Source organism: Buteo buteo, chromosome 19, assembly GCF_964188355.1.
Source record: "Buteo buteo chromosome 19, bButBut1.hap1.1, whole genome shotgun sequence".
NCBI classification, from domain to species: domain Eukaryota; kingdom Metazoa; phylum Chordata; class Aves; order Accipitriformes; family Accipitridae; genus Buteo; species Buteo buteo.
In genome coordinates, this window is record NC_134189.1 from 6,806,729 (window position 1) to 6,831,839 (window position 25,111).

Consider the following 25,111-nt stretch of genomic DNA (forward strand, 5'->3'; position numbering starts at 1 on the left):
GGAGAGCACAAAGGCTCTGGTGCCAGCCTATAAACACATGAAGATGTGCCCTTAGATGAAAGGCCACATAAGAATGCCTGGGCTGACTAGCAATGGGCAGGAGAGGAAAGGAGCCTGCTTTTTTTTTTTTTTTATGAGGCTGCAGGAATTCCCAAGGCCAGGTGTTTTGTGTCAACCAGCTGATTTCCTTCCATTATCAAGAGTGGCTAAAGAAAGGTGGTCTTTAAAGCCTCCTTGCTCCTTCTCAGTGACTAGATGTGTGAGAGAGAGGAGGACAGCTGATCACTGTGATGAAATAAATAATAAAAAGTATAGCCTAACTTTAAATAAATTAAATTTAAATACAGTATTTGGGAAATCAAGTGACCTGCTCCGTGTATCAGTAGGTGATCCTAGTAAGCTTGTATAAGCTTTGTGTTGCTGAAGAGTTTTCTAAGACATTGCCGTTTTTAGGGAAGGTTAAGCTGTTAGATGACAGAGTTTTTATTGCATGTTCAGTGTAAGGGAATGGAGGGTTGGCATATCAAAAGCATCTCTCATGAGCACCATCACATCCAGCTGAAGGAATTTTCCTGTGTATGTGTTATGGATTTTCTCACTTATTTTCCCTTCTAGTCAACTACCCATCTTACTTCCATCCTATAGTAACTGGGCTGATAAATATTTTTTCTCATGAAGTAATTGATCTCATCTTATCTCAGTTACACAGTAGCTGACAGCAGGGAGCTCCAGAAATCATGTGATGCTGATTTGATTATCACAGATATTCATATTCTTTAAGTGAATCAGGTGATTTCAAAGGGGGAGAATTTAGATAATGTAAGAATATTCTGTCATGATACTATTTGTATTGCTTATGTTGGTTGAGAGGATTTGATTGCCTGGAGTCTGGGCCTGCTCACTTCTTTTGTAGGCTCTGGTTCTAAATTTTCTCTATGCCATACAAATTGTCCTAAGCAAAAAAGAATGCAGTAAAAATAAAATTCTGAAAATTCTACTAATAATGGTTGAAAAGATATTCATGGTGAGTTTCAACTCATCTCCTATAAACACAGGGTGTCTAGTGTAAGCTAATTGTCTGAACTATTCTGACTGGGAATGAGAATCAGGCACTTCAGAGGCATTTTATTCCATCCTAGAATGGGTGTCTAAGGAAAATGGAAAGAACAGCTCTCGGGATCGCTGGTCCTACCCTCCTTAAAAAGTAGATAAAACCTGAATTAGCTTAGCCTACAGGCTTTGTAAAAGATTATGCATAGGTGGTACAAAGTTTGTTCAAAAGAACTGTGTTTACAGCTAGACACGATTAAGAGTAAGATATTTTAGTCCCATTATGTGGGGTTTTGAACTGATATCTTACTTATCTTCAATAATTCCCTCTAATAAGGTGATTTCACTATGCAGAATACTTTCTAGAAGAGCATGAAGATTGACATTATTGCAAGGTCCCTTTGTAACAAACTCAGTCTGAGTCAGAAGCATCTGCAAGGTCTGTAAAACCTGTGTTAAAGACAGCCTCATGCCAAGCAGCCACTGGGTGAGGGGTATGATTTATAAGGGGTTCTTCTGATTTATTACTAATTTGGGTGGCTTTTACGACCAGTGTCAGCAAGGCCAGAATTTTTGCTCCTTACAACTCATCAATCAACTGTGTGCTTAGGCATTTTCCTGTGTTATGTATGTGCAGAGCTTGACCAACCAAGCCTTAACTAACCTATGCACTGTGATGTGTGTCCCCAACTCGCTTGGCATACAGTGGATGTAGTTCAACTACAACCTATGTGGAAATGCATAGTGCAGTTCTTCTTGTCACTGGTTAGCTCTGGGTGAGCCCTGAACTGTCCCACTCTCCCATTTAGGACATAAAGCCCAGCATGTATTTACCAGTATTGCTAAATACTGCCTCTAAGGATTGGACCATTCTTTAGCATATGTGATGATAAGACTTTATATAGAATAGAATAGAATAGAAGAGTAGAAGACTATTTCAGTTGGAAGGGATCTACAGTGATCATCTAGTGCCACTGCCTGACCACTTCAGGGCTGACCAAAAGTTAAAGCCTGTTGTTAAGGGCATTGTCCAAATGCCTCTTAAACACTGACAGGCTCGGGGCATCGACCACCTCTCTAGGAAGCCTGTTCCAGGGTTTGACCACCCTCTCGGTACAGAAATGCTTCCTAATGTCCAGTCTGAATGTCCACTGGCACAGCTTTGAAAAAACTCTCCTGATGCAGCTTTGAATATAATAAACTATAGGGATGCAGGGAGAGAGAGGGATATCCTGGAGAGAAAGTGGTCATGTTCTAACCAGCCCACACAGCCAGATAAACTTCCATCTTCTCTTTTACTCAGCAGTATCTGTGAACTCAAGCAAGCAATTCCTTTTAACAATACAAGTTGAACTACAAGATCTGTCTAGTGTTAGCTGGCCTGCTAGTGAGGCTGGTTTGAGCAGAAATAAACTCTACATTGTAAGTATTTCATAATTACTTAAAAGGAATCTAAATAGTTAACCATGTGACCGTTTAACATAGCAAGTGTTTTTCTAAAGGGTTAACTAGATGAACCTAGGCACATCTTTCTTTCTAGGAAAGATGTTTGGATTTAGGCATTCATTGTCCTCCACAGCTGGAAGAAATTACAGCCAGTGAACTCAAGCAAGCTCACACTACAATGCACAGGCCTGTATACATAAGGGTTTTAGGCCAAGAATTAAGCCTTACAGATCACTTTAGGTCAACGGCTCAAGACCTTCTCTTCAACTCATTTTGATTTCAGAGAGCTTTGTGCAGCAGGTCCAATCAGCCACACCCCCAATTCTCTACTGATTGCTGGTTTTATTGTGCAGTAATGAAATAGAAGTTCAGATTTTGCAGATATTACCTTCAGCAGATAACTTTTTCCTATGGCTTTTCAAGGCAACTGGCCAAGTCTGTTCCATCAGCAGACTGTCTGATTCACTGGCCTATATTTAAAAGGGCATCTCAAGGAACATAAGCTGTAATTTTCATTTTCCCTTCTGCTCCTCCAACATGGATGCTAAAGCAATATAAATTTCCCTAGACTCTTTCACAGTCCTTCCAAAACTGAGTTACTTAGGGCTTGGTTCTTGTCTGATATATTTTTCAGCTGGTGCAGTTTTCACTTCACTCAGACTCAGAATTTAGCCCAAAGATGACCAGATTCTGAGATTTTCACATTCCTCTGGATTAGTTGAGTATGGCATCAGCAGCAAGGGAGTACCCTTCTTGTGCCAGCGCCTGGCCAGCGCCTGAGGAGACAGAGCTGATGGTCTCTCTATTCCCCCAAAGACCCTGCTTGCTTAACTGGGGAAGGGGGAGAACAGTAAGCTGCTTTACAACCACTTCGGATTCCCTGGTTAACTCTGATGCCTTTGCTCAGCTTATAGACAAAGATAAAGACATAATCTCCATAGGGTTTTTTTGCTGTTGCTCAACTTTGAGGCAGTTCTGTACCCATTACCTTTGAATTCAGTGGAGCAATAGAAGATAACCATGGCAAATGCTAACTGCCTCGTCCCTCATGTTGTCAGGTAGAAGCATGCCTTGCTGTCCACTCTGTATAGCTTCAGATGTTTTGTCATTTCTAATTCTTCCAGTGAAGCCTTTTTTTTTTCCTTTTCTTCTCTCTCTTTTTTTTTTTCTTCTAATGAGAGAAGTGCTAATATCCAGACAGAGCAAGACAAGAAATGTTGGAAGAAACATTAAAAACCAAAACAAAACAAATCTTGTAAATGGCTTGGTTTCTGGGTGGGATTTTTTTTGTTTGTTTACATAAAATAAATTAGGTTCCAGGCTTCATGACACAATAGAATATGGATAGAGAAGGGAGAATAAAGCCATTGCTGAATTTTTGTAAAATGTAGTTTTATGCTTTAAAGAAGATAAAATGTCATTTATGGGAGCTGAGAATGCAACACAGATTTTGAATATAGGACTTCAAAAAGATTATCATTGGCTCTCTTTTAAAGCAGCGATTTTCAATTTTCTTAGCTTTGCAGACCACCAACATGTTTCCCATGGAAATGTAGATTTTGTATTCTGCTGACCATAGGACTGGTTATTTTGTTAGTCATCTCTCACAGACCTTCTGTAGTAACACAGGGTGTCCTGGGGTAACACTGGTAGCACAAGCTGAAATCACGGTGCAAAAGTATTGCATTCTTCTGTCCTGTCCTATGGACACAAGCAAAGCAAAACACATATGATCACATCACTGGGAGGCTGTGTAGTTAGTTCTGGACACACATAATGGTGGAAAAAAAAACAGAGGAGAAAAATAGGTGAGAGCACTGATGGAAACTCTGATGTTAAATGGTTAAGGGCCAAATTCCAGCACCCTTATCTCTGGACCTGTTTGCTCTTTCTCCTATGTGTTCCTGTTCTAACGGAGTCCAGGCAGAAAGATAAAATTGATAGCAAGTTTTGCCAGTGCTGAGCTAATTTATACATGTGGAGCATGCACTGACAAAGGCAAATGAAGCTGAATGGTATGCTGCAATTCTGCCTCTGGGGTATGTTGAACTAGGCCCATTGAGGAACAGAGGAATTGCCCAGACTGGAGCAGACCCATGGTCCACCTACGTCTGACTTCAACACTGCAAGGTACCAGGAGTTTCAGTGCAGGGAATAAGAAAGTCTGCAGGAGGGGCTAAACAGTAACCTAGCGTCAGGGGAGAGCCAGGTGCTCTCAGACAAGTGTAGGGGTGGGACGTGTCCCTTATCTAACTCCTGTTTGGTTTTTTTATATATGCTGATACAGGAAATGACAGACATAATCCAAGAATTAATAGACTAGTCAGGACCAAAAATGCAGGTTCTGTCCCCTGCTTCATCATAAGGCTCATATGTGACCTCAGACACATCACTGACATGTGATGTAAATGCGCTAAAAATGTAAACTGTGGTAGGCAGTACTCCCATACCTCATATCATTGCTGTGTGAGTACGTGTAGGATGGATGCTGGGTGATTTGATGTTGCAGTAGTTGGACCCATGGCACTACAGGGGCACATCGATAATGATAACCGAAGATGTTCCTGCTGTGCTTAGGTAGAGGGAGCTACTGCAACAGAGCACAAAGCTTCTCTGAAACTGCTTACCTGAAGTAAGTGTGCCACGTAGTTAACCGTAGATATGCCTAAATTCAGTCTAACTTCCCTTTGCAGAGAGAACAGGTTTCCAGCTGAGACCAGCTGCAGGACTGCTGTCTGCTCGTGACTTCCTTGCCAGCCTGGCGTTTCGTGTCTTCCAGAGCACACAGTATATACGGCATTTCTCTTCTCCTATGCATTCCCCAGAACCGTAAGTTTGATGCCCTGGCACAATCCCATCCTTCTGAATGTGCTGGGGTTGATTCTCTTGGGAACGGCTCTGGAGCTCTATCCAGTAGTCCACAGAATGAAACAATTTGAGAAACTGGTAGCTGGAGAGTTAGAAGGGGAAGTCATGCATGAGAGGGTGTGGGTCTCTGTCTCTCTTGCAAAGTTGTCTGGGGAAGGAAAAGACTGGAGAATATCTGGTTTAATCTTTTCATCCTGCCTTCAGTTACCATCTGCTGGGGTTTGATTCCCTGCCGTGAAACTCTCCCAGTAAGCGCTGGCCAGACAACAGCAATTACATTTCATGAGAAATTACAAGTTCGCACAGACGCTTTTGTTGTAGGCTGGGACAAAACAGGGGCCTTTCAAAGATGTTGTGACATAGGAGACTAGTGCCCGTGCCATCCCAAGTGAGACAATAGCCAAGGTGGTGGGGGGCAGCCGGCTCCCCATGGCAGAAGGGAATGCTCCGTCCTGCTCCCTGCAGAGCCAGGCCAGGTATGGAGACAGCTAGCGCGGAGCAGCCCTCACGCTAGCTCCCTTTGGGGGTCTGTCGGCTCAAGTCCTTCATGGGAAGCTCATGTAGGACAGGAGAAGAGACCTTTATTAAACAGGAAGGTCACTTGTTTTCCAGAGACTGCTGCCATGAGTTGTTGGGTCACGTTCCCATGCTAGCCGACAAGGAGTTTGCCCAGTTCTCCCAGGTAAGAAGCTTGTTCTGCTGGCTCTTTAACCAACTGCTCTGGATAGCAGGCCAGACGTGCCTCAGAGGCGCGCAGCTCACCCTGCTTGAAATGCTATTTTAAGACTCACTTGCGCCCGAGTCACAACCTCCAGGGGTGGTGGGCTAGCGGTGCCCCGGGAGCCATCTCCTCCGAGGGAGCGGTAGCACTGCTCCCTACGGACGTGGTGCAAAGGGAAGGGCAGGCAGCTCTTGTGGGACTGCTCCGTGGGAGGCCGTGTCGCTCTGCAGGAGGATGCCAGCGCAGCCTCTGCGGTGCCGCGTGTTTGGGTTGTACCGACTACGCCGTTCCCCTGGCTTCGGGTCCTGCACCACATGAACCTAACCAGCAACAGCCATCGAGCCCCCAGGCTGGGTTCTGTCTCTGGATGTACGTTTTTATCTCACATGATACTTTAATTGTGTCCATCACCATGCCATTCATCAGAGTTGTTTTTCCTTTTACAACTCACCAGATTCTCACAGCGTTGCTCACACTGGCGAGGAGGCTCCAAAAAGCAAACAGGGCTTCTTTGTACAATAAGGGGCTCTTTAGTATGAGCAGTCAGTGTCAGACCCAAATGAACTCGATGACCTCGTATAATTAAAGACTTCAGAACTATGAATGTGCCTCAAAACCATAGCAGAGGGAAGAAGATAACTCGTATTCTAGGCTTATCAGTCAGCGGCCAGTGTGGAAATTGGCAATAAGAGCAGAGGGGTTACATGATGTAGGTCCCTGTCAGAATATTGTAAAAAGAAAGCCAGTTCACCTCATATAATGCGATTTCCAGTTGTAGCGACTTGGATACATGCCAGTTTCCATTTTGGTCATAAATATTGGTTATTATCAGATTCAGATGAGTAGTACTTAAAATATTCTAGTGGTCTATAATTTATTCTGGAAGAAACCTCTTCAGTTCAATACCAGAACTGAAGACACGTTAGAAATAAGAGATCATAGCAATTTCAAGACTTTCAGCTTTCCTCTTTTCCCATCTATAACACAGATTATACAACATGGGATCAGATTAAATGAATTTTCACATTTCCCTTTTTTTTTTCAAGAAGTATTTTCGCAGTTGAAATTCACCCCGTGAAATTTCTGTTTTGTTCCATTCAACATGAGACGATGAATGGTGAAAATGCCCTAATTTTGTTTGTTTGCTGCATGATATGGCTCCCTGGATAGCTAAAAAGAGACATCTACAGATTCCTATTGTGAGAATAACAATTATCAGGGAGCACAGACAAGAGTAAACAGAATCCTCCCTGCACGGACCTGATCCACTCATAAGGGCTGTCAGAAAGAGTGTGAGAGACAGAAAGGTAATGGCAGAGATAAACCCACTTTGCTCTCCTTCCTTCTCATGCCTCTCTATAAATCTCTGCCAGGGATAGTCCAGCATTAAGCCAAGAGATGGTTAACTTTATACAGAGAATGCTGAGGATTAAACACTCATCTAATGTGGCTCCCAGTGGTATGTAGCTGGGGGCCAGGGAGAGGTAGGCATCCTGGAAGCCATGGAAGGTCATTTTGGGTGACAAAAACAATGAATAGTTCATGCTATTCATGCTAGAAATGATGTGGTCCTCCCCCTTCCCCTCTTTCTCTCCCTTGGGCTGAATAATCACACTAATGTAACACCGCCTGCTTGCTTACTTGCTTTAGGATATTGGACTGGCTTCTCTTGGATCATCTGAAGCGGAGATTGAGAAACTGGCCACAGTAAGTACAGATGGCAGTTTAATATCGGAGGCAAACCCCAAACGATTCACTGCATATCCCTTACTGTGCAGGGAAGGCTCTCCTCCAGTGTCTCAGATTAGCTACAAAAATGGGAGCATCAGCAGGATTGCCTCTTCTCCTCACCCACAGGTTAGGGAGGTGCTGGAGCAGGAGCTGGGGTCCCTCTGGGGGAGCCCAGAAGCATGTGATTCCACCTGAGGAAATGCTTACACTTTTTGCTTCGATAACAATACATTGCTGAAGCTGAGCTTCTACAGTTTCAGCCACAGGAGAGTCCCAACTCACTTTCCAGATTCACCTAATAGACTGGATACCCAATGTGATTCCTGCATTTTATCCTACAGAAGGTGCAGGGAACCATCAGAATTTGATTCACCCTGTATTCATTAATGTCACAAAATAGGTGAGCACTTAAAAGCAATTTGAGAGCAGGTACTGTCATTCAGTTCTGAGTCACTAGGCTGTATACATCTGCCAAAACAACTCATGCAGCCCTTTGCTGCCATCTTAACTTGTTCTGAAAGTGGGCTGGAGACCAGATGATTTTTTTTCTGATAATGACAGCCACATCCCCTGTCGTTTTTTTTCAGAGGAGCATTACCCTCACCCAGCTGTGTGAGGCTCATTCAGGAAAGGGGGTGGATGGGAGGACACTGTGACTCCTGAAATTCCTCACCCAGCCCACAGCCCCACTCATGGTGAAGTGGAACGAGGCACTGTGTGAAGGAGATTCTGGCTCACCTAAAATCTATCTGCACGTATCAGTCCATGGGTCAGGACTAGGTAAGACTAACAGTATTTTTAGAGTTCGGAGAGCAGAAGGAAGAGGCAGTGACATGTCCATACTTCCTCTGTAATTTCTCCTCTCTGGGTCTAGAGAGGCTAGAGTAAGATCAAGATCCATGCCTTTGCTAGGGTTAAAAGAATTATGAGTCCTGGAGAGCCATTTTGCATCATTACCCAGGTCTTGGTGAGACTGGGTGAAGGCCAGTGGCTTACTTAGCACCCCTCCTAGGCTAGGACTAGATTAGAGATAGGGTTAAGGTTAGAAGAATGATGGGTGTCATATTTGAAATTGTCATAGCATCATCTAGGGTTTGGGGAGGTAGAATTAGGGCACTTTTTGAAAGGGCTATCTGCAGTTCAGGATCTGTGAGAATACAAATTTGTAAGTGCCATTCTTGTATTCTGAACAATAAACATACTCTGGATTAACATCTTGAACTTTAATTATTTAAAAGTTAGACATCTAATCTAGGCTTATTGTTTAGGTTCCTTCACTAGAAAGTGAAGATAGAGAAGAACCTGTAACATATTCGTTATCCTGACTTCCCCTCTGGAAGTCCCTGTCATTCTCTGTTCTTTATAAAGAGAATGTAGGTAACCAGCTCAGATGATATGACAACATTTAAGCTACCTAAAAGTTTATTTAAAGAATGTCAACTTTGCTTGTTGCTATGGTCTGTAACATTTGTAAGACAAACTTTGAGATGCCATTATTTCATTCAGTCCCTGGACTTCTCTAAGCAGGTGGATCCACACACAAGGGACGGGAAGTTGCCAGTGTTCATGTTGTCCACAGAGTGCCACTAGTACCGTGTCTTGTACCCTGTTAAAACAGTGAGAGCCAAAAGAACCTCACTAACTAAAAGCCAAATACAGGAAAACACTAAAACCAATTCCTCCTCCCATGTCTCATTCTCCAGTCAAAAAGAGCTTCTGCAAAATGAGGAGATACTCGAAAGACTTTTCACTGTGAAATAATAAGAATCAAGATTATTAACATAATAAGAATGCAGAATTATTAGCTGAACTGTAGAGAAAGCAGCTCAGGATTCTGCAGAAAGAAAGATTCTGGCATGCTGTTTCTTTAGTGGTAAATTTTCAGGCTAAACCCAAGTCATCAAAATTATAAGACATGTGAAAGAGGGTAGGAGAAAGAAAGAGAAAGAAAGAAAGAGGCAGAATAGACTGAATAACATAGAGTTTCACATTATTTTACAAACTGCCTGCAGTTCTTTGAGAAGGGTGCTGAGAATGCAACATTAAGGCTAAACGGAAACCAAGGTCCAGCCCCGTGTATGAGGCAGCAAAGAGCCATGTGTCCCTAAAGGAACCTCGAAGAGTTGTGACACAAAGCCATATTCTTGAAATGCCTCATGTTTTCCATGTTTTTCTTTTGCACAACACCCATCCAGCTGCTCAGGGGTCAGGCTGTGTCCAGAATTGGTTCTCCACTGTCCATTGCCTTAGATGCTATACTAAGGGAAGGGTGAACGGGTTGGCAGAGCCAAGAGTTGCTTTTCTCCCACTACTGTCTGGCAGGTAAAAGAAATATGGTCCTAAGCATGCTTTATTGCAAGGAAAGCCCAGAGAGGTGTATCTTTATTTACTGTGGGAGCATGATAAAGATGTAACTGGCATAATCTGAAAGGGTGCATTGCTGCTAAAGGAGAAGTCATTCTTCAAATTCTGAATGCTATCACACAGACAAAGGAGGAGGGAAACTGTCCTTTCAGGTACCTTTCCGAGGGTCTTGAACCCTCTCTGGGGGTCTGCCTGTCCTTCTGGGGACTATGGGTCGAAATCTGTCAGCTTCCACTGACTATAATGAAGCTCAGGGCTAAGAGATTGCAGGGTAATTTGTAACATCTTCCAAAGAAAGAAGGGGATAGGACTTTATGACTTTATTTACCCATGTAATTATCATTAGCAATTTTTTTTATTTTTTGGGTGAGTAAGAATGGGAAGAATGGCCAGCTTTGAAAAAATATGTTATAATTTATGTGTGTTACATAAGTTGAGAGAAAAAAGAATTTTCTTAAAACACACAACTATAAAATTTGAAGATACAAAGACATCAAGGAATAAGGATAAAAGAAAATTAAAGGAAAAATGAGAAGCTTAAAAATCGGCTGCCTGTTGAGACTGTTTTTCACAAATTGTTCTTATTACCAGCTTTATTGGTTCACTGTGGAGTTTGGTCTCTGCAAGCAAAACGGATCGATCAAAGCTTACGGGGCAGGACTGCTTTCATCTTATGGGGAGCTTATGGTATGTGTCAAATGTATGGTATTGAAAGATTTCTATAATCCAGTTTCCTGAATTCCCTGGTAAACACAAAATATTTGTTTCCTCACATGAAACAATATGATTTAAAATACTGATTTTTCTTTTGCAAAGAAATTAATTCTCCCTTCCCAGAAGCTACTGAGTAGGGGAAGAACTACTGTAGAATTGTACCTGTCTTCCACCTAAAGAGATGAAATGCATCGAAAGCAACTGTCCTATAAAGTACTAGATTTGCTTCTTACTGCTCCTGGCCAGTAGTAATACCGTTGACTTTTAACATAAACCTCCTGTACCTTTCTGAATTACTCACTAGAGGGCAATATTATGCCTGTTATGAGCTCTGCTACTTCCATTGACAATGCCATTGCCATTCACGCACATATGAATCAGAAAGGCACCGACTGACTGGACCAAATAAAGTGCAAAGAAACTGTAAATAGCATGGGCACTGACAAAAAGAAAATGCTTTAGTATTTTACATTCCTAAATAGATTTCAAAACTAATCCCAGCTCGAGTTTTATGTAGATTAATATCTGCGTACACAGGTTTGATACTGCCCTGCCTGGACAGATTAACTGTGGAAAGAGGGACTGTACACCTTTACGGAAAGCTTATGGGCTTCCCCTCCTTTGGACAAACAGCTGATAGGGGAGATATTAATTTCTCCTCAGTTTTGCAGAGCACTAAAGCAGATGATCAGTTTCTAAGTGCAAGAGCCCTAAGCTGGTATCAGTAGGTCTCAACTGCATCAGGTTGTGCAGATACTGGATGATTTTTTGGAATTAGTAAGAGCCAAAGGAAATTAAAAAGCACTCTTTTCAAACATTTTTATAAACAAGAAATCAATTTTTCATGGAAGATATTTTTTTAAGCTTAACACATAGACACAGCAGCCTAACAGCCAGCTACATGATACATTCACAGGGAACCATGGCTGGACTAGCACAGCTTGGACTCCCGTAACTGGAGATAGTTGGATTGTTATGACAATAAACATATTACAAAACTCTCCTAGTGGTATACGGGACAGCCTGCTTCCCATTCAATTGACAGAAGGAAGAAACAACATGTCAACATATCTCAAGACATTTATAATAGGCGTCCCAAGAGAGGGGCAGTTGAGAGTTAAAATATAGAAAGGGGAACCCTCCCAGACATTTTACCACCTGCTGAGTTTAGCATTGGTTTTCTCCCAACACTTGCAATTTGGAGACTTCTGTGAGCAAACTCTGTGGTATATGATTTGCAGAGCTTTCTCTCTTAATAAGCGGAGAGATCTGCATGCTCATCAGCCCTCTAGAGAAATAAACGTGCCTTCCTTTTTACATAGCAGCCTGATGCAGTGTCTGACTGCTCAAGAACACGAGCAGAAGTGTGCTAGCGCTATCACAGCACTCATCTATAAACAGTGAAACGTTATCGTTTTCAAACAACAGATCAGTGAGCTCCCCTACTAATTAGGCTCCAGTGCAATGCATTTCGTTTACATGTCTATCTGTTCTAGAATAAGGCTGAAGCTACTGTTTTCCTGAGAATCCTTCAGTACTTGCTATATGCACAGCCAGCAAACAGGAAGCCTAGGCTTGCTTTTATTTACCTCATAAAACCAAAAAGGTCCAATATCAAAGCACAGTTCGAGGCAATATTTATTCTACTCTGCCTGAATACTTTATAGTTTTAAGTTAAATGCATTTACCTGTTAAACTGGGTACTAAAGGGCAGAGGTAATCATGTCTCCAATACTCACACGGCTTTCATAGTAATATGCCCCACAGAATCTATCTGCAGGATGTTACCTCCTTTTTCTGTTTAATTTTGACAGATATGAAGGTAAAAGTCCTATCAGAAATGCTCAATTTTGGTGGCTGGAGTTGAGTGTACCAGACTTGTGCTCTCTCTCCTTTCTTTCTACCCTTTTCTTCACCAGACACCAACAAGCTCTTCTGCTTTTGATTAAAGTAGTAGGTAAGAACTGCTTGTTCACAAAACTGTGCTATATAATACAAAAGGATAACTGCATCTCAAATTCCCTACCTCTAAGGTTGACAATGGAAGTAGTAACTGCCCTTGAGTTGATAAATGGCAGATTTGTCATTACTTTTATCATCAGTAGTTGTTGGGTAATGCTGCTGGATAAACTTTTGATACCACTGGGCCCACCTAGGTCTTCACCCATTGCATTACTGAAATTACATGCAGATCTGAGAGCATTTATTTTCAATAGATAATGAAGAAGGACTACCCTCCCTTCCAAAAGTGTGTCCATCTTGCATGTAACACCTAAGACAGTCTGAAGATGGGCAAGGAGTTCACCAGCAAGGCTGCTATGTGCCCTGTATGTGAGCTCTGCAAGTTCATCCCTGTGCAGCTTTTGGGACAACAGCTTAGTGGGTTCTGTGCTCTTCACCTTGAGCATCTGAAACATCTTGTACACAAATTAATTATATCCATGGCCTTAAATGCTGAAGTTTTCTTTTACGGCTGACTGATTCATCTCATGGATTTTTATTTGGAACAAAAATGAAATACAGAAATGTTTCCATTTGATCATTCTAGTCTGCATAAGCATCTGATTCTAACTTCAGTATAGATAGTGGCAGTGTGAGTAAAGTGCTGAGGTCCTATGCCTAAGCACCTGCTAGCAACTTGAAAATGTATACCAACTGGTTCTTTTACAGCTGAAGAGAGGAAATATGTGTAGTGCAGTGTTTATTTCGTAGAAGGGTTTTTTTTTAGAAATACAGCAGTGGCTAGGCAGTTTTGTTAAAGGTGAAGATTAGAAGATAGTGAGGCTTATGATAGCCTTCTGTTTCTTGCAAAGCTTACTTTGCAGTCTTAGACTGGCTCTTGGGAAAGCTCTAGGTAAGTTTTGCTACTGCTTGGGAGAAAGCCATTGTCCATCCTGATAATTATCTGCCAGTCGTCTTCGTATGGGCTTCTGCACAGAGGCCCAAAACTCAATTCCGTGTCATTTAGCTGATTGGCATATTTGGCACAAGCAGACCCTCTGCAGCTCACGTGAAGGAGGAGACAGGCTGCAGCAACCTGCGCAGAGGAGAGGTTTCCTCATCACTGAAGGCTTCTGAACCAGAAATAGCAGGATGATTTGGTCACTGAGGAGGCAATAAAGGCATAAGTTACTAAGGCTAGGTGGTTGGCTACAAGAAGATAACATCTAACCAGCTGGAGAGGGTGAGCAGCGGTACGTCCAGCTAACGTTATGTGAGAACTTAGCCTCAGCAAGGAGCCGGGGAACATCCCTGAACTGCAGCCTGGACTAGCCCGTCTGTCAGCGTGTGACCGTAATCCAGGGAACCACATCCTGACTACGAAATCTTCAAAATGTTTTCCTCTTCTCCACGGCACCCACTCTGACCAGTTTGAACTCAGCTTCAGGTAGTTCTTTTCTGTGGATGAGCTGATCCTGCCCAAACTCAGGGCGTAACCTGGGCGAAAGGCAGAGGACGAGAGGTAGAGCTAGACACCCTCTGCGTGAGACTGGCACTTGAATCCATGTTGTCTAACAAATGATTTAGTGACAGCAGCTAGGTATCGGAAGGGATAGGATAACCATACCCAAGTCTAAACTGAGCAGTTGTAATGGGTCTGACTGCTGGCCAACCTTGCCTCCTCTGAACTGTAAGAATTCCTCCCCAACAGCTCTCGGTATTGCACTGTTTATTTCACTGTACTCTGTCAGCTGTTCTACATTATCCAAAATGCTTCTCCTGTTAACACTCAGCTGGACTCTGTCCTACATACTGTAAAATCTTATGGCTCATACCACACTTCTGGCAGCACTCAGTGCTACATATGCTTTTCTTGCAGCACAACAAGTACTTAACTTGTAGAGGCCTTTAAGGCCATCCGGTTTCAAGCTGAACTTCCACTGAAATCAATGGGATTTCAGTTCTGCTTCAACACTGACAGCATAGCGGGACCCCTGTCAGGTTTTGAGTTTCTGAAATCTTTTCCCATTAGTCCCCAGAGCTTCTAAGATTATAAGAGCAGCCTCATGTTTGTGTATACCATCCATCTTAGGTTGTATGAGTGCTCTCCAAGGTTTATTCTTCAATTACACACTGCAAATGAAGAACAGGAAAAACACCATCTTTTAGCATTTTATATTCTTGTTCTTCTCTTTTTTTTAAAAAAGCCCTGTATTAATTTCTGCACCAGTTCTCCAGCAAATTGGCCTACTGGTTAAGGCAGGCCTCCAGTGATGGAGAGTTCAGGCTCAGTTCAGTGAAATACCTAAAAAAGTGCTTAAGGGTACTGTCTGAATTTTTCCAGTTAGCAGATTGAGCTGAAAGTCTTGTGCGGTGTCACCCACTCTTATCCATTATTTACAAGTACCATGGGAGTTGGCTTTTGGATCATAACATAGCGAAGGGAGCCTTCTGAAGACTGGGGAAGAGGAGAGAAAGACAAACAGGCAGATCTCAAAGAAGAGGTGGGTACTAAAAGACTGTCCCCAGGTGGATGGGGCCCACTGTCCAGGCTGAAGGTGGAAAGAAAGGTCTCGACGTTGACTGGGATGAGTTGCCTTTTTCCTTGTTGTTTGTACCCAGGACACTTCACCAAAGTGGCCATGGCACGCACCAACCTGGCCAACCGGAGGCCAAACCAGCTTTTAGGCACATCTACGGTGCAGTTCAAATGTCACCGGAGCTGACCTAGCTTTAAACTATCTCACTTGGGTTTCAGGGGCAGGGAAACTGTGCAGGAACTCGCTTTGAGCCTGAGCTGCGCCTCCTTCCCAGGACCCTGTACAAGTCCTAAGCAACCCACACCAATACCCATGCAATCACTCTGTCACCAGTTCTGCTGCTGGTTTGAAGGTATCTCCAGTACGTGTAAACAAATGATAGATGTGCCTATGGACTGCGGTGTGGACACAAGCGGCTTCCATAATCCTCCTGTCTGCCTGAGGAGACAATGTAGGAGAACCTGAGAAGAACATACAGAAGAACCTCTGCGGGCCCAAAACACAAACACGCACACACAGAGCATAGTGAATATTTATAACTTGGGTCGCAGGGAAGCTTTTAGGCTGCTTAACTGGCATGGGAGCTGTGCAGAAAATACCAGGAGCGTTCTGTCTGTTCGTCAGTGCAGCAGGAAATGTGAGATTTGTGACATGGGCTGGGGACTTTGAAAGAGTGCTGCACAGGACTCTGAATCATCTAAGATATTAGCTGAAAAAAGCAGCATGATATTATTTTTTCTTTTAGATATTCAGATTTTGGGGGGTGGCATAGACTTTCCCCTCCCCGTCTGAGAACATGGCTACGGTACCCAATTGTACATCACTCTAATACAGGAAATATATCTTTCCTTTTTTTTCCCCTCCTATTTCTTCTTTTTAAAAATTATTTATTATTAGGTTTATTAACTGCTAATTGTGAAAAGCAGCTTTCACCTGTGAAAGAACAGGACTCGATATTATGTTTAATTGTTCCACAAAGAGCATTTCACAGCCCAGTAGGCACTAATTCTCGCTATGTTCATTCACCTGCTCTAACCTGTGTTGTTCCCGTTACAAAGTACGCTTTATCAAACGAGCCAGAGTACAAGCCTTTTGATCCAGAAGTGACTGCAGTTCACCCCTATCAGGATCAAGCCTTCCAGCCTGTCTATTTCATTGCAGAAAATTTGGAAGATGCCAAGGCCAAGCTTCAGTAAGTAAAGTGTTTGTGGGTATTTTCATTGAGGGGGGCACACCGGCTTGAATCCTAATCTCAAATTCCTCCACCACTGCTGCAATCACCATGCCAGGCTACCTCCCTGCGCACTTCATCTGCACAGTGGCTTTTTTACAACAAAGTTAAACATGAGATTGTTTATCTCAGAAAAGCTTCACAGAAAATCATAACTACATATTGTTATGCCCCATCCCATGCCTCATTTTAGCAATGCTTCATTTTAGCAACTTCTGAAGTAAATTCTGTAACTGAATAGTGAGAGTAGAGCGCGATCCCACAGTTGGGGTGCCTATGTGCTAGTCCGTACAAATAGGAGGTTGTGAAGAACTGATTTACCCAAGGTCACAGGGAAATTTTATAGCAGACTGTGGAATTAACATGGATCAGCAGGGGTCTTAAAAACAAGATTGCCTTTCTCCTCTGATTATATCTGCACAAGAATGCAGAATCAGCATTCACAGGCAATCTAATTTCTACAAAGTAGCTGACTGCAACCTAAATAACATTATTTCAAATTAGCTTGAGGTGTTTCTAAATGCATTTCTTTGTTATGTTATGCAGTAAGGATTTTTTTTTTTTTTTTTTAAGTAAGCATGGTTTAAATTCTGGCCTTCATCTCCAACAGTTAGAATAACATGACCAATTCTGGCTGGAGGCAGGAGGCTGGTTGTGGAGCTACTGGGGAGCATGTAGGAGCTGAAATGAGGAATTTATTAGAGGAAGAGAACCTGGCCCAGACTTCTTCCCTACTCCCCCCACCTCTTCCCCAGCAGCAGTCTGCTGGGGTTACAGCAATGGCAAATTAGGCCTCTCATCTTAAATCTGAAGGTTCGCTTTGAATTATTAATGTGTGTAAAAACGTGGCTGAGAATTCACTGGCAGAAAAAAGAGGACTTTCAAGAGCATTTGACCCAGGCAGACCCGAAAAGAACTTACAAGGACAAGGAATACACCATTCTCAGACTCGAAGCTTTTTCATACATTTTTTCAAGATAATTGCACAGCCAAAGCTGCTCAAAATAACCAAAGGCACAAGAATCTGTTAGAACGGAAAACATAAGGCAACATCAGTACAGGGGGTTCCTACCAGCATGTACTTAATGGAAACATTGTCGAAAATGGCAAGCAATCATGTTTTTTCTTTTAATAGAGACAGCAAAATAGCCCGGGATGCCTAGCATCAACAGGTTTTTAGGATTTTACACAGAAAGAGCTACTCCAGGTTATTTCTTGGAAGTGAAGGCAGCAGACTGTGTTCCTGCATTCCTCAGCTTGTGGTTGTAATAACTCTGAATTGTGTTAACGTAGAGCTGTGAGAGCACAGACGGGTCTGAGCCAGCCACGCTGTAAAGCAGGCACTGCAGATCTTTTGGGCTGCAAGTAGTTCAGCCGTGGGGAGATGTACTGCACCAGACAACGTCAGAGAGTACCAGTGAGGAGGTGTCATGGTAGCTTCTGCTCCCCGATAAGTCCACGCCTACAGGCCGAAAAAATTAGGCCCTGCAGTTTTTACGCTTCGGGAAATGGCTTCTGAACTAGCAGCTCTGTCTTCTTCCCCACAGAAACTACGTGATGAAGATGAAGAAGCCTTTTTCTCTGCGCTACGACCCCTTCACCAGCAGCGTAGAGGTTATGAACACACCTCAGAAAGTCAAGAGGGCACTCTGTCAAATGAGAGAGGAACTGAAAAACCTCTGCTTGGCCCTTGAAAACCTCTCTTAAAACTACAGCAGTACGTCTCACCTGGCACTGAGATACTTGTAGACCGTATCAAGACAGCACTTGAAGATTTAGGGATGAAGTTGTAGTTGCATGCGAAAATCTTTAACCCACAAAACAGGTCTGTCAAGCTGATCTTTTCACTGTAATTTAGGCTGCTGACTTAGCCACGTTAATGAGTTCCTATTGAGTGTGTTTCGATGACAAACAAGACCAAATTACTCCAATTTTTGGTAGGTGAGATGAGCTACAGCTGTTTGGAGTGTGTTTATCTGTTATTATTGGACTCTTACAGGGTTTTTTATTCACCTGCCACCTTTTCAAGTTATCTGTCACAAAACAGCACAGTAACACTTCAGCCACACAGTCTTTTACTTGCTGCTTAAATGACATGATCACAGTCTTTTAGGTTGGCTAGCTGCCTACTGTCAGCAGCCCTTGCAGCTAGCTCATTTCTGCTAGCAATTACTATCAGCTATTGTGCTCACAAACTATGAATGGTTCCCTTACAATGTGCAAATGCAAGAGTTTGTAAGAGGAACCCTGTACTTCTGCTCACTATTTATTTTTTAGACACTCGTCTCATTCAGTAGCCTTCAAATATGGCAAAATAATTTCCTGTCATATTGAGATCACAGAATATTTGTCCCTTGGCTAAAAAAAAGCAGAAAATAATAGGCCCATGATACTCTGGCTCTGCCACATACCAGGATGCTTAATTTGAAAGGGAAATTTGGATTCGGGAAGGAAATTTGGGTGTTAGAAAGGATTTTCAAAGAAGCCTTAAAGAAATAGAGTCCCATTGGTTTTTCGTGGGATTCGGATACTCCTGGAGACCTTTAAAAATTTTTGTTTCCTATTGATGTCGTGATGATTGTAGTAATAACCAAAAGGCCAAATCAACAGAACATCTAGTGTAAAACCCGAGATCACCCACTAGCAGCCCTATAGCTTTGCTATGGAAACAATATCAGATGTGTGCTCCAACTCATCTCGCCTCATCTTGTCCCTCTCTGAGACAGGTCTGAGATTTAGCTACACTCTGCAGGTCATGTTTCCCAGAATCAACCCCGTAACGGCCTTTTCCAGACTTTGATGCTCTTTGTGTCCCGTTCCTTGCTCTCCTACCCACAAGCAGAGACTAGTTCAGGAAAAGAAGATGAGGCTTATGCCTAGAAGAGTTCCCTCTCCTCTTAGCAGCACTGCAAACAGCAGGGCAATGTGGATCTTAGGGCTTCAAGCTGTGTGACATCCACAAGTGTCAAGGTCGATTTATCCTGCGCAGCTTAGAAGCTCTACTTATTTTTTGAAAAGTATATTTAGCACGTGTCAGGCAGCAAGCTTGTCCACTGCTGTCCACTGACTGCCAGTGTACACGGTCTGAACTCTGAGGTAAATGTGAGGTGGTTTGGCTCTTATGGAAAAGGAGTCATCGTCTCTGCCTTAACTGGTCACCGTGGGATAGCAGCATGTACCGAAAGTCACAACAGAGCAATTCACATGCTGTTACTTCATACAGAGCTTATCTCACTGTAATTTGTCCACATGCCAGGCTCTAAAGAAACTGTCTTATTGAAAGTTAATGGGATTTTGTCTCTTAAATCTTCATGTCTATAAGCACTTCAGAAAAATTTCCCATGGGCAGTAATAGAGTATTCAAGATCTGGGGAGATGCTGCAACTGCTGCGTTTTATTAAAATGTGGTGATGCCTGAAAAATTTGGAAGTATCTTGACAAAAATGGCTATGAGACCCCTTCCTCTCAACAGCAGGAACATCCCAAATTCTTTCTTTTTTTTCATTTAAGTCCAGGATTCTTCTACTCTACTCCAGGAAAACACTTGCATGTCATAAACCCTGTTTTGCTAGAGATTCAGTTAGGGACAGGGCTGAAGTGAGTTCCTTTGCTTCCAGTACATTTCTGCTGTGATGGAGGATGATCTCTCAGCATACTTTTATGGATTTAATTCTACTTCTCCTGCTGTCTCTCTCACACACACACACACACACACAAATACCATTTCTCTTCAGAGCAATTTGTTTTGTTACATATTGTAATAATTTATCTGTCCACTTCCTGCCAATTGGTGCATAGGCAAAAATGCTCGATAGCTCGCAACAGATTGTTTTCAGAAGTATTATTTTCATCAATCAGTTGTTTTACAGTGAAAATTGAACCATGTGCTCCAGTTTTGTGTGTTTTTTTCTTTTTCTTTTTCTTCCTTTTTAAGTGGAAGATAATGGCAGAGCGGAAGAGCTATCACAATATTTTCTATAGATGGACTCTGTAGGCCATAGGGTCTTTTTCATGTATTCCCTCTGAAACGGTTGAATGTGGAGTTTAGACTTGAGTTTGGCTATTGCTCAGAACAGACCTATATTTGGAAGAAATGAGAGACCTGATGGATTTGTTTTGCCCAAGGCCTCACACTTTCCTTGGAGGGACTCCAGGCCCGCCCACACACCCTTGTCTTTTCCAGTTCCTGTAGCAAGGAGAGAAAAAGAAACCATTTGGAGCCAGATTCTCCCACCCTTACACACGCTGGGTAGTACCCAATCTCTCGAGCAATCCCAGCGACAGCACTGAGCCTATTTAAGGTGCTGTACACACACAGTAAAAGCAGGACTATTAAAACCTCTGCAGGTATACTTGCTTTTTTATTGTCTTAATGACAGTCAGCCGGCATACACAGCTAGGGTAGGCTCCAGTGAAGCTTAGCAAAGCTTCGAAAGTAATGAATTTGGCTACTTGAACTTTTAAGAAGCAGAAATCTTTTTCCAAAGGAGGCATATCTTTCCCTCCCTACTCAGGCAAAACGTACCCCAGGATGGCCACGTTTGACACTCCCTCTAAGGAGGGCCAAATTCTTTTCTGATTCAGTGTAGTGACAAAGCAAAAGCCTTCAGGGTTACATCCTTATGAGGTACACTGGTCATGCTGCTCTTCCAATAGTCATTCTTTCATTTCCTCACCAGAGCCAAGAAGTACCTCATACTCCTGTCAGCCTAAGGCAGGGGTGATGGGGAAGGCAGTGATGGGGCCTCCCGATGAAAATAATGGCACAGAGGAAAAAGCACCAACCAGTAAAAATATGTCTTTTTGTTAGTTTGCATTTCAGCAGTTTCACATTAATCTTGCACAAGAAGGCTCCAAAGACAAGTAAAACACATCTTGTGACTTGAAACTGAACTGATGAACTCCCCGTGGGCCCTTTGCTTATCCCGATAAACTTATTTTTCCTAGATGGAGTGCATTTAGAACAAAACAGTGTATGTTATTAAATCTGTATTGTGTTGTTCTGTTATACATGGGAGAGTTAGTAAATTCAGTTCGTGGCTTTCGGTTTGTTTTGTTTTTTGGCTAACCAAGTCTGTCCTCTACCAATTTTGGTCCACCTTCAAGCCTCCAGCTGCTTCACTGCTTCCCTGCAGATTTACTAGGGATGCCAAGGGTACCACTGTGTAAGGAGAATACACAGTTGTGCAATTTGGGGAATTTGGCAGGACAGGAAGAGGAAATTCAGGCAGGCCTCCCACCCACTCCCATGAGAAATAGTATTGTATTACAAGGCAGAACTGTCATCCTCAGAAAGACCTTCCTGATCACTTCCCTCTGGTTCCCTTAACATTTCAACCTTTATACTACCTGGTGAATGTAAACCTTACTTAACCAATTAAAGAAATACCAGAGGCGGGGGGGAGGGGGGAGTTAAGGAAAAAAAAAAAAGGACCTTCCAAGAAAGGAAACTTCATTACACTCAGTCTTCCTTGTCTCTGCTGATCCATGTGATCCATGAAGGAAAAAGCAAATTAAAAAAACTAAACTTCCATGGAAATGGTAGTGTATTCCTGAAGAAACCTAAAACATGAAATTGTTCCACGTACAGCTATACACAAAGATCGCCTTACTCCCATCACTGAAATGCTGTAACTTACCCAGTAAATCACGACCATCAATTAACCACGCACAGAAGTGTTACATGACTGCTTGAGGTAGGAAATGAAGCTACCAGGAAAAACCCTTCGGTAGCATTGCCTTACGTACGTACTGCAAAAACAGAAGGTTCTCTGGAGCCTGCTTCCGTAGATAACTTACAGCATGGAGAAATTCCAGCTGGCAAAGAAACAGATGGGTATATACATACATCCCTAGTAATCTCACCCACCACTAATCAGGAGTTTATACGTGGACTTTGAGATTTAGTTAGACGACATTACTTAGCAGCATTCTTCAGCTGGCGCATGATCAGAGGTTGGCAGAAAGGGTTACTGGCTGTATTGTATTAAATATACATTAACTTTGGGTAATGCTGGTGGCTGAGGCCCAAAGTGAAAGTAAATCTCTGGCACTCTCCCCCACCACAAGAATTCCTCAGGGGAAAGAAAGTCAGACTAGAAAAGGAGTCTGGCTGACAACTGGCAGAGCAAAGGGACGAGGAAGGAAAGGACTGGTAGATAGGCCTAAAACATGTTTGTTTCGCATATGCTGTTTCGTCCTATTTGAGAAACATTTCTGTTTGAAAGGGAGCTTTTTAGCATACAAAAGGAAAGTTTGGACCTGTAAGAGTGTAGAGGAGTTGAGTTCAGTTAAGACTTTTTAAGTGTGCCTGAGGAGCGTTAGCCTTATCTAAGGCATTTACTTTCAGCATGGGGTACAAAGGTTAGAAAGAAGAAAAGGGGTCTTTGGGAAACAGTTTTTTACCTGGTGTGTGGGAAAGCTGAAGCTGATCAGGCCTTGCTGCCCTGCCAGACACAAGAGTCCTAAATTTTGAGCGAGGGCTATCTTAGGAGGGGAAAGTGAGCACTGCCCCTCCAGCAGCAGACCGTGAAATTGTTATTGCTGTAGCTGTATGCTAGGTGCTGTCTTTTACCCTGCTTCACTATTTTGTCAAGAGTTTTCTTTTTTTCCCTTCATTTAAAATGTTATTTATTGATCCTTCTGACTTGTGTTTCCAAATGGGGAAAATTAGCTCACTGAACGTGAGAAAATTCAATCTTATTTTCCCAGGGCTTTGGGTGGAACTTGAACAACAAATGGACCCTCTTAAGCTTAAACCTGGCCCTTGCCAAAGGCAATTAAGGCCTGGCAAAATGGTTACATTTGGGTAAAAGAGGTAACAGCTACCACTTGATATATCTAAACCAAATCTCTACTCCCATCCACAACCACTAGTGTTAAGTCTTCAAAGTGCATCTTTCACAAAACTATCCATGACAGCTTTAAACATAAATGACTAAATATAAAACATAGCACTTAACACCTGTCAAGTACAGTGACTAGAAAAATCCTCCAGTTTGGAAGTTCAGTATCTGAACTGGCTGCTTTGTAACAATTTTGGATACCATTTACAATTATGTGGACTATTTCAGCTGTCGCTGAAGTTGTGGAGTTTGAGCATGGTGTGCAATAAAGCAGGATATGCTGTTGACTTTAGTGGAGCCAGTTTGATCCCACTTACAGACTCGGAATCAACAGCAAAATCAAAATATTGAGCAGGCTATAGCTAAAATGTGGAAGTAAAAATAAAGGATCCATTCACAGTCATATCACTGTGCAGCATTTAGTACTTTCCTCTTACATTTACTGACAGAGAAAAAAACCCCAACTATCAGTATTAAAGAAATATTCCTTGAAGTGGTAGACTGGCACAAACTAAATACTCTGACATAAATAGACAATTAAAATGAACTCATAGAAGGAAAATATCTATTTGTTAATTAACTAGTGCTGTCTTTCAAGAACATCTCACAAGATGACACAGATTATCATCATTATGTTTTGTACAAGAGTGTTAGAAACATTCTCAATAGAACCCATAAAAAAAAAAAAAAAAAAGGCCTGTTTTTAAGTATTTCCTGAATGAATCCCAAAACTGATGGGTTAGAAATGGAATGTGTGTTGGATGATGACATGAATTTCATACAGTGTTTAAGTCTTGTACTTCAGACTTTTCAATTTGGTTCTGACTCTCGCATTAGTTCATATTTCTTGGTTTAAATCTAAGTAAACAAAATTATTTCACTTGATTCTTGTGTCTCTAGTGTCCTACAAAGGCAGGCTTTGTAACCAAATCTGAATTTTAGCCCCTTTTATGAAACACTGTGTTAGCTGCAAGGAGCTTGAGGAGGAAGGAATTTCATAAATGAAACTTGCTGGTCACTGTTGCTTGTTGTAACTTTCTTCCAATTACCAGTCTTTATCCCTGGGCAGGAAACAAGTCAAAGGTTACCAGAATGGGCTTTCTGTTACAAATGTGTCATCCAATAGTGCTATCAAGTGCATACACAGTTTGATAATAATTCCACCCCATCACTAATGCGATATTGGCTTTATGATGCTACTGCCTGTTTGGGTTGTGGGCAAACCATTCAAGCACGTTTTCTCAGTAATTTGTGATACACCATTAGTTTCTGCATTGCTATCTTGATTAAATGGAGTTAAAGATAGATAAAAACCCAAATTTGGGTGGAGAAAATTGAATTTCGTATTGCCTTGACATATTTGTCCAGGAACCAGACTGAAAACATGAAGCAAAGAAGTAATGATGTCATTATGCAGAAAACAGAGAACACATCACTCTTTACTACTTAAGTGGCAAAGATGGGCTGTACAAAGACTTTCCTGATTAATTTCTGCAAATTGCTCTTTACATTCCAGCAGTTTATTAAAGCCTTTAGGTGCTAACAGCTGAAGAAACTAACGTTATTACAGAGGACTGTTGCGCCCAGCATGATTCCCACCCACTAATGGCTTAGTTCCGTATCCTAAGCTGATATAAAATTGTATTACACCACCAGTTTC

At 42.3% G+C, this 25,111-nt stretch overlaps 1 protein-coding gene across 1 annotated transcript in view; it reads left to right on the forward strand.

Annotated features, from left to right (window-relative positions):
• The window catches only part of LOC142042193 (tyrosine 3-monooxygenase-like), a 32,135-nt gene extending 13,822 nt beyond the window's left edge, over positions 1-18,313 (forward strand). Inside the window, exons 7-12 of the mRNA XM_075051858.1 lie at positions 5,190-5,325; positions 5,977-6,046; positions 7,736-7,792; positions 10,772-10,867; positions 16,434-16,567; positions 18,154-18,313. Of these exons, the coding sequence (XP_074907959.1) occupies positions 5,190-5,325; positions 5,977-6,046; positions 7,736-7,792; positions 10,772-10,867; positions 16,434-16,567; positions 18,154-18,313 (653 nt within the window). The remainder of the gene's footprint in view (positions 1-5,189; positions 5,326-5,976; positions 6,047-7,735; positions 7,793-10,771; positions 10,868-16,433; positions 16,568-18,153) is intronic.
• The last annotated feature ends 6,798 nt before the right edge of the window (positions 18,314-25,111 follow it).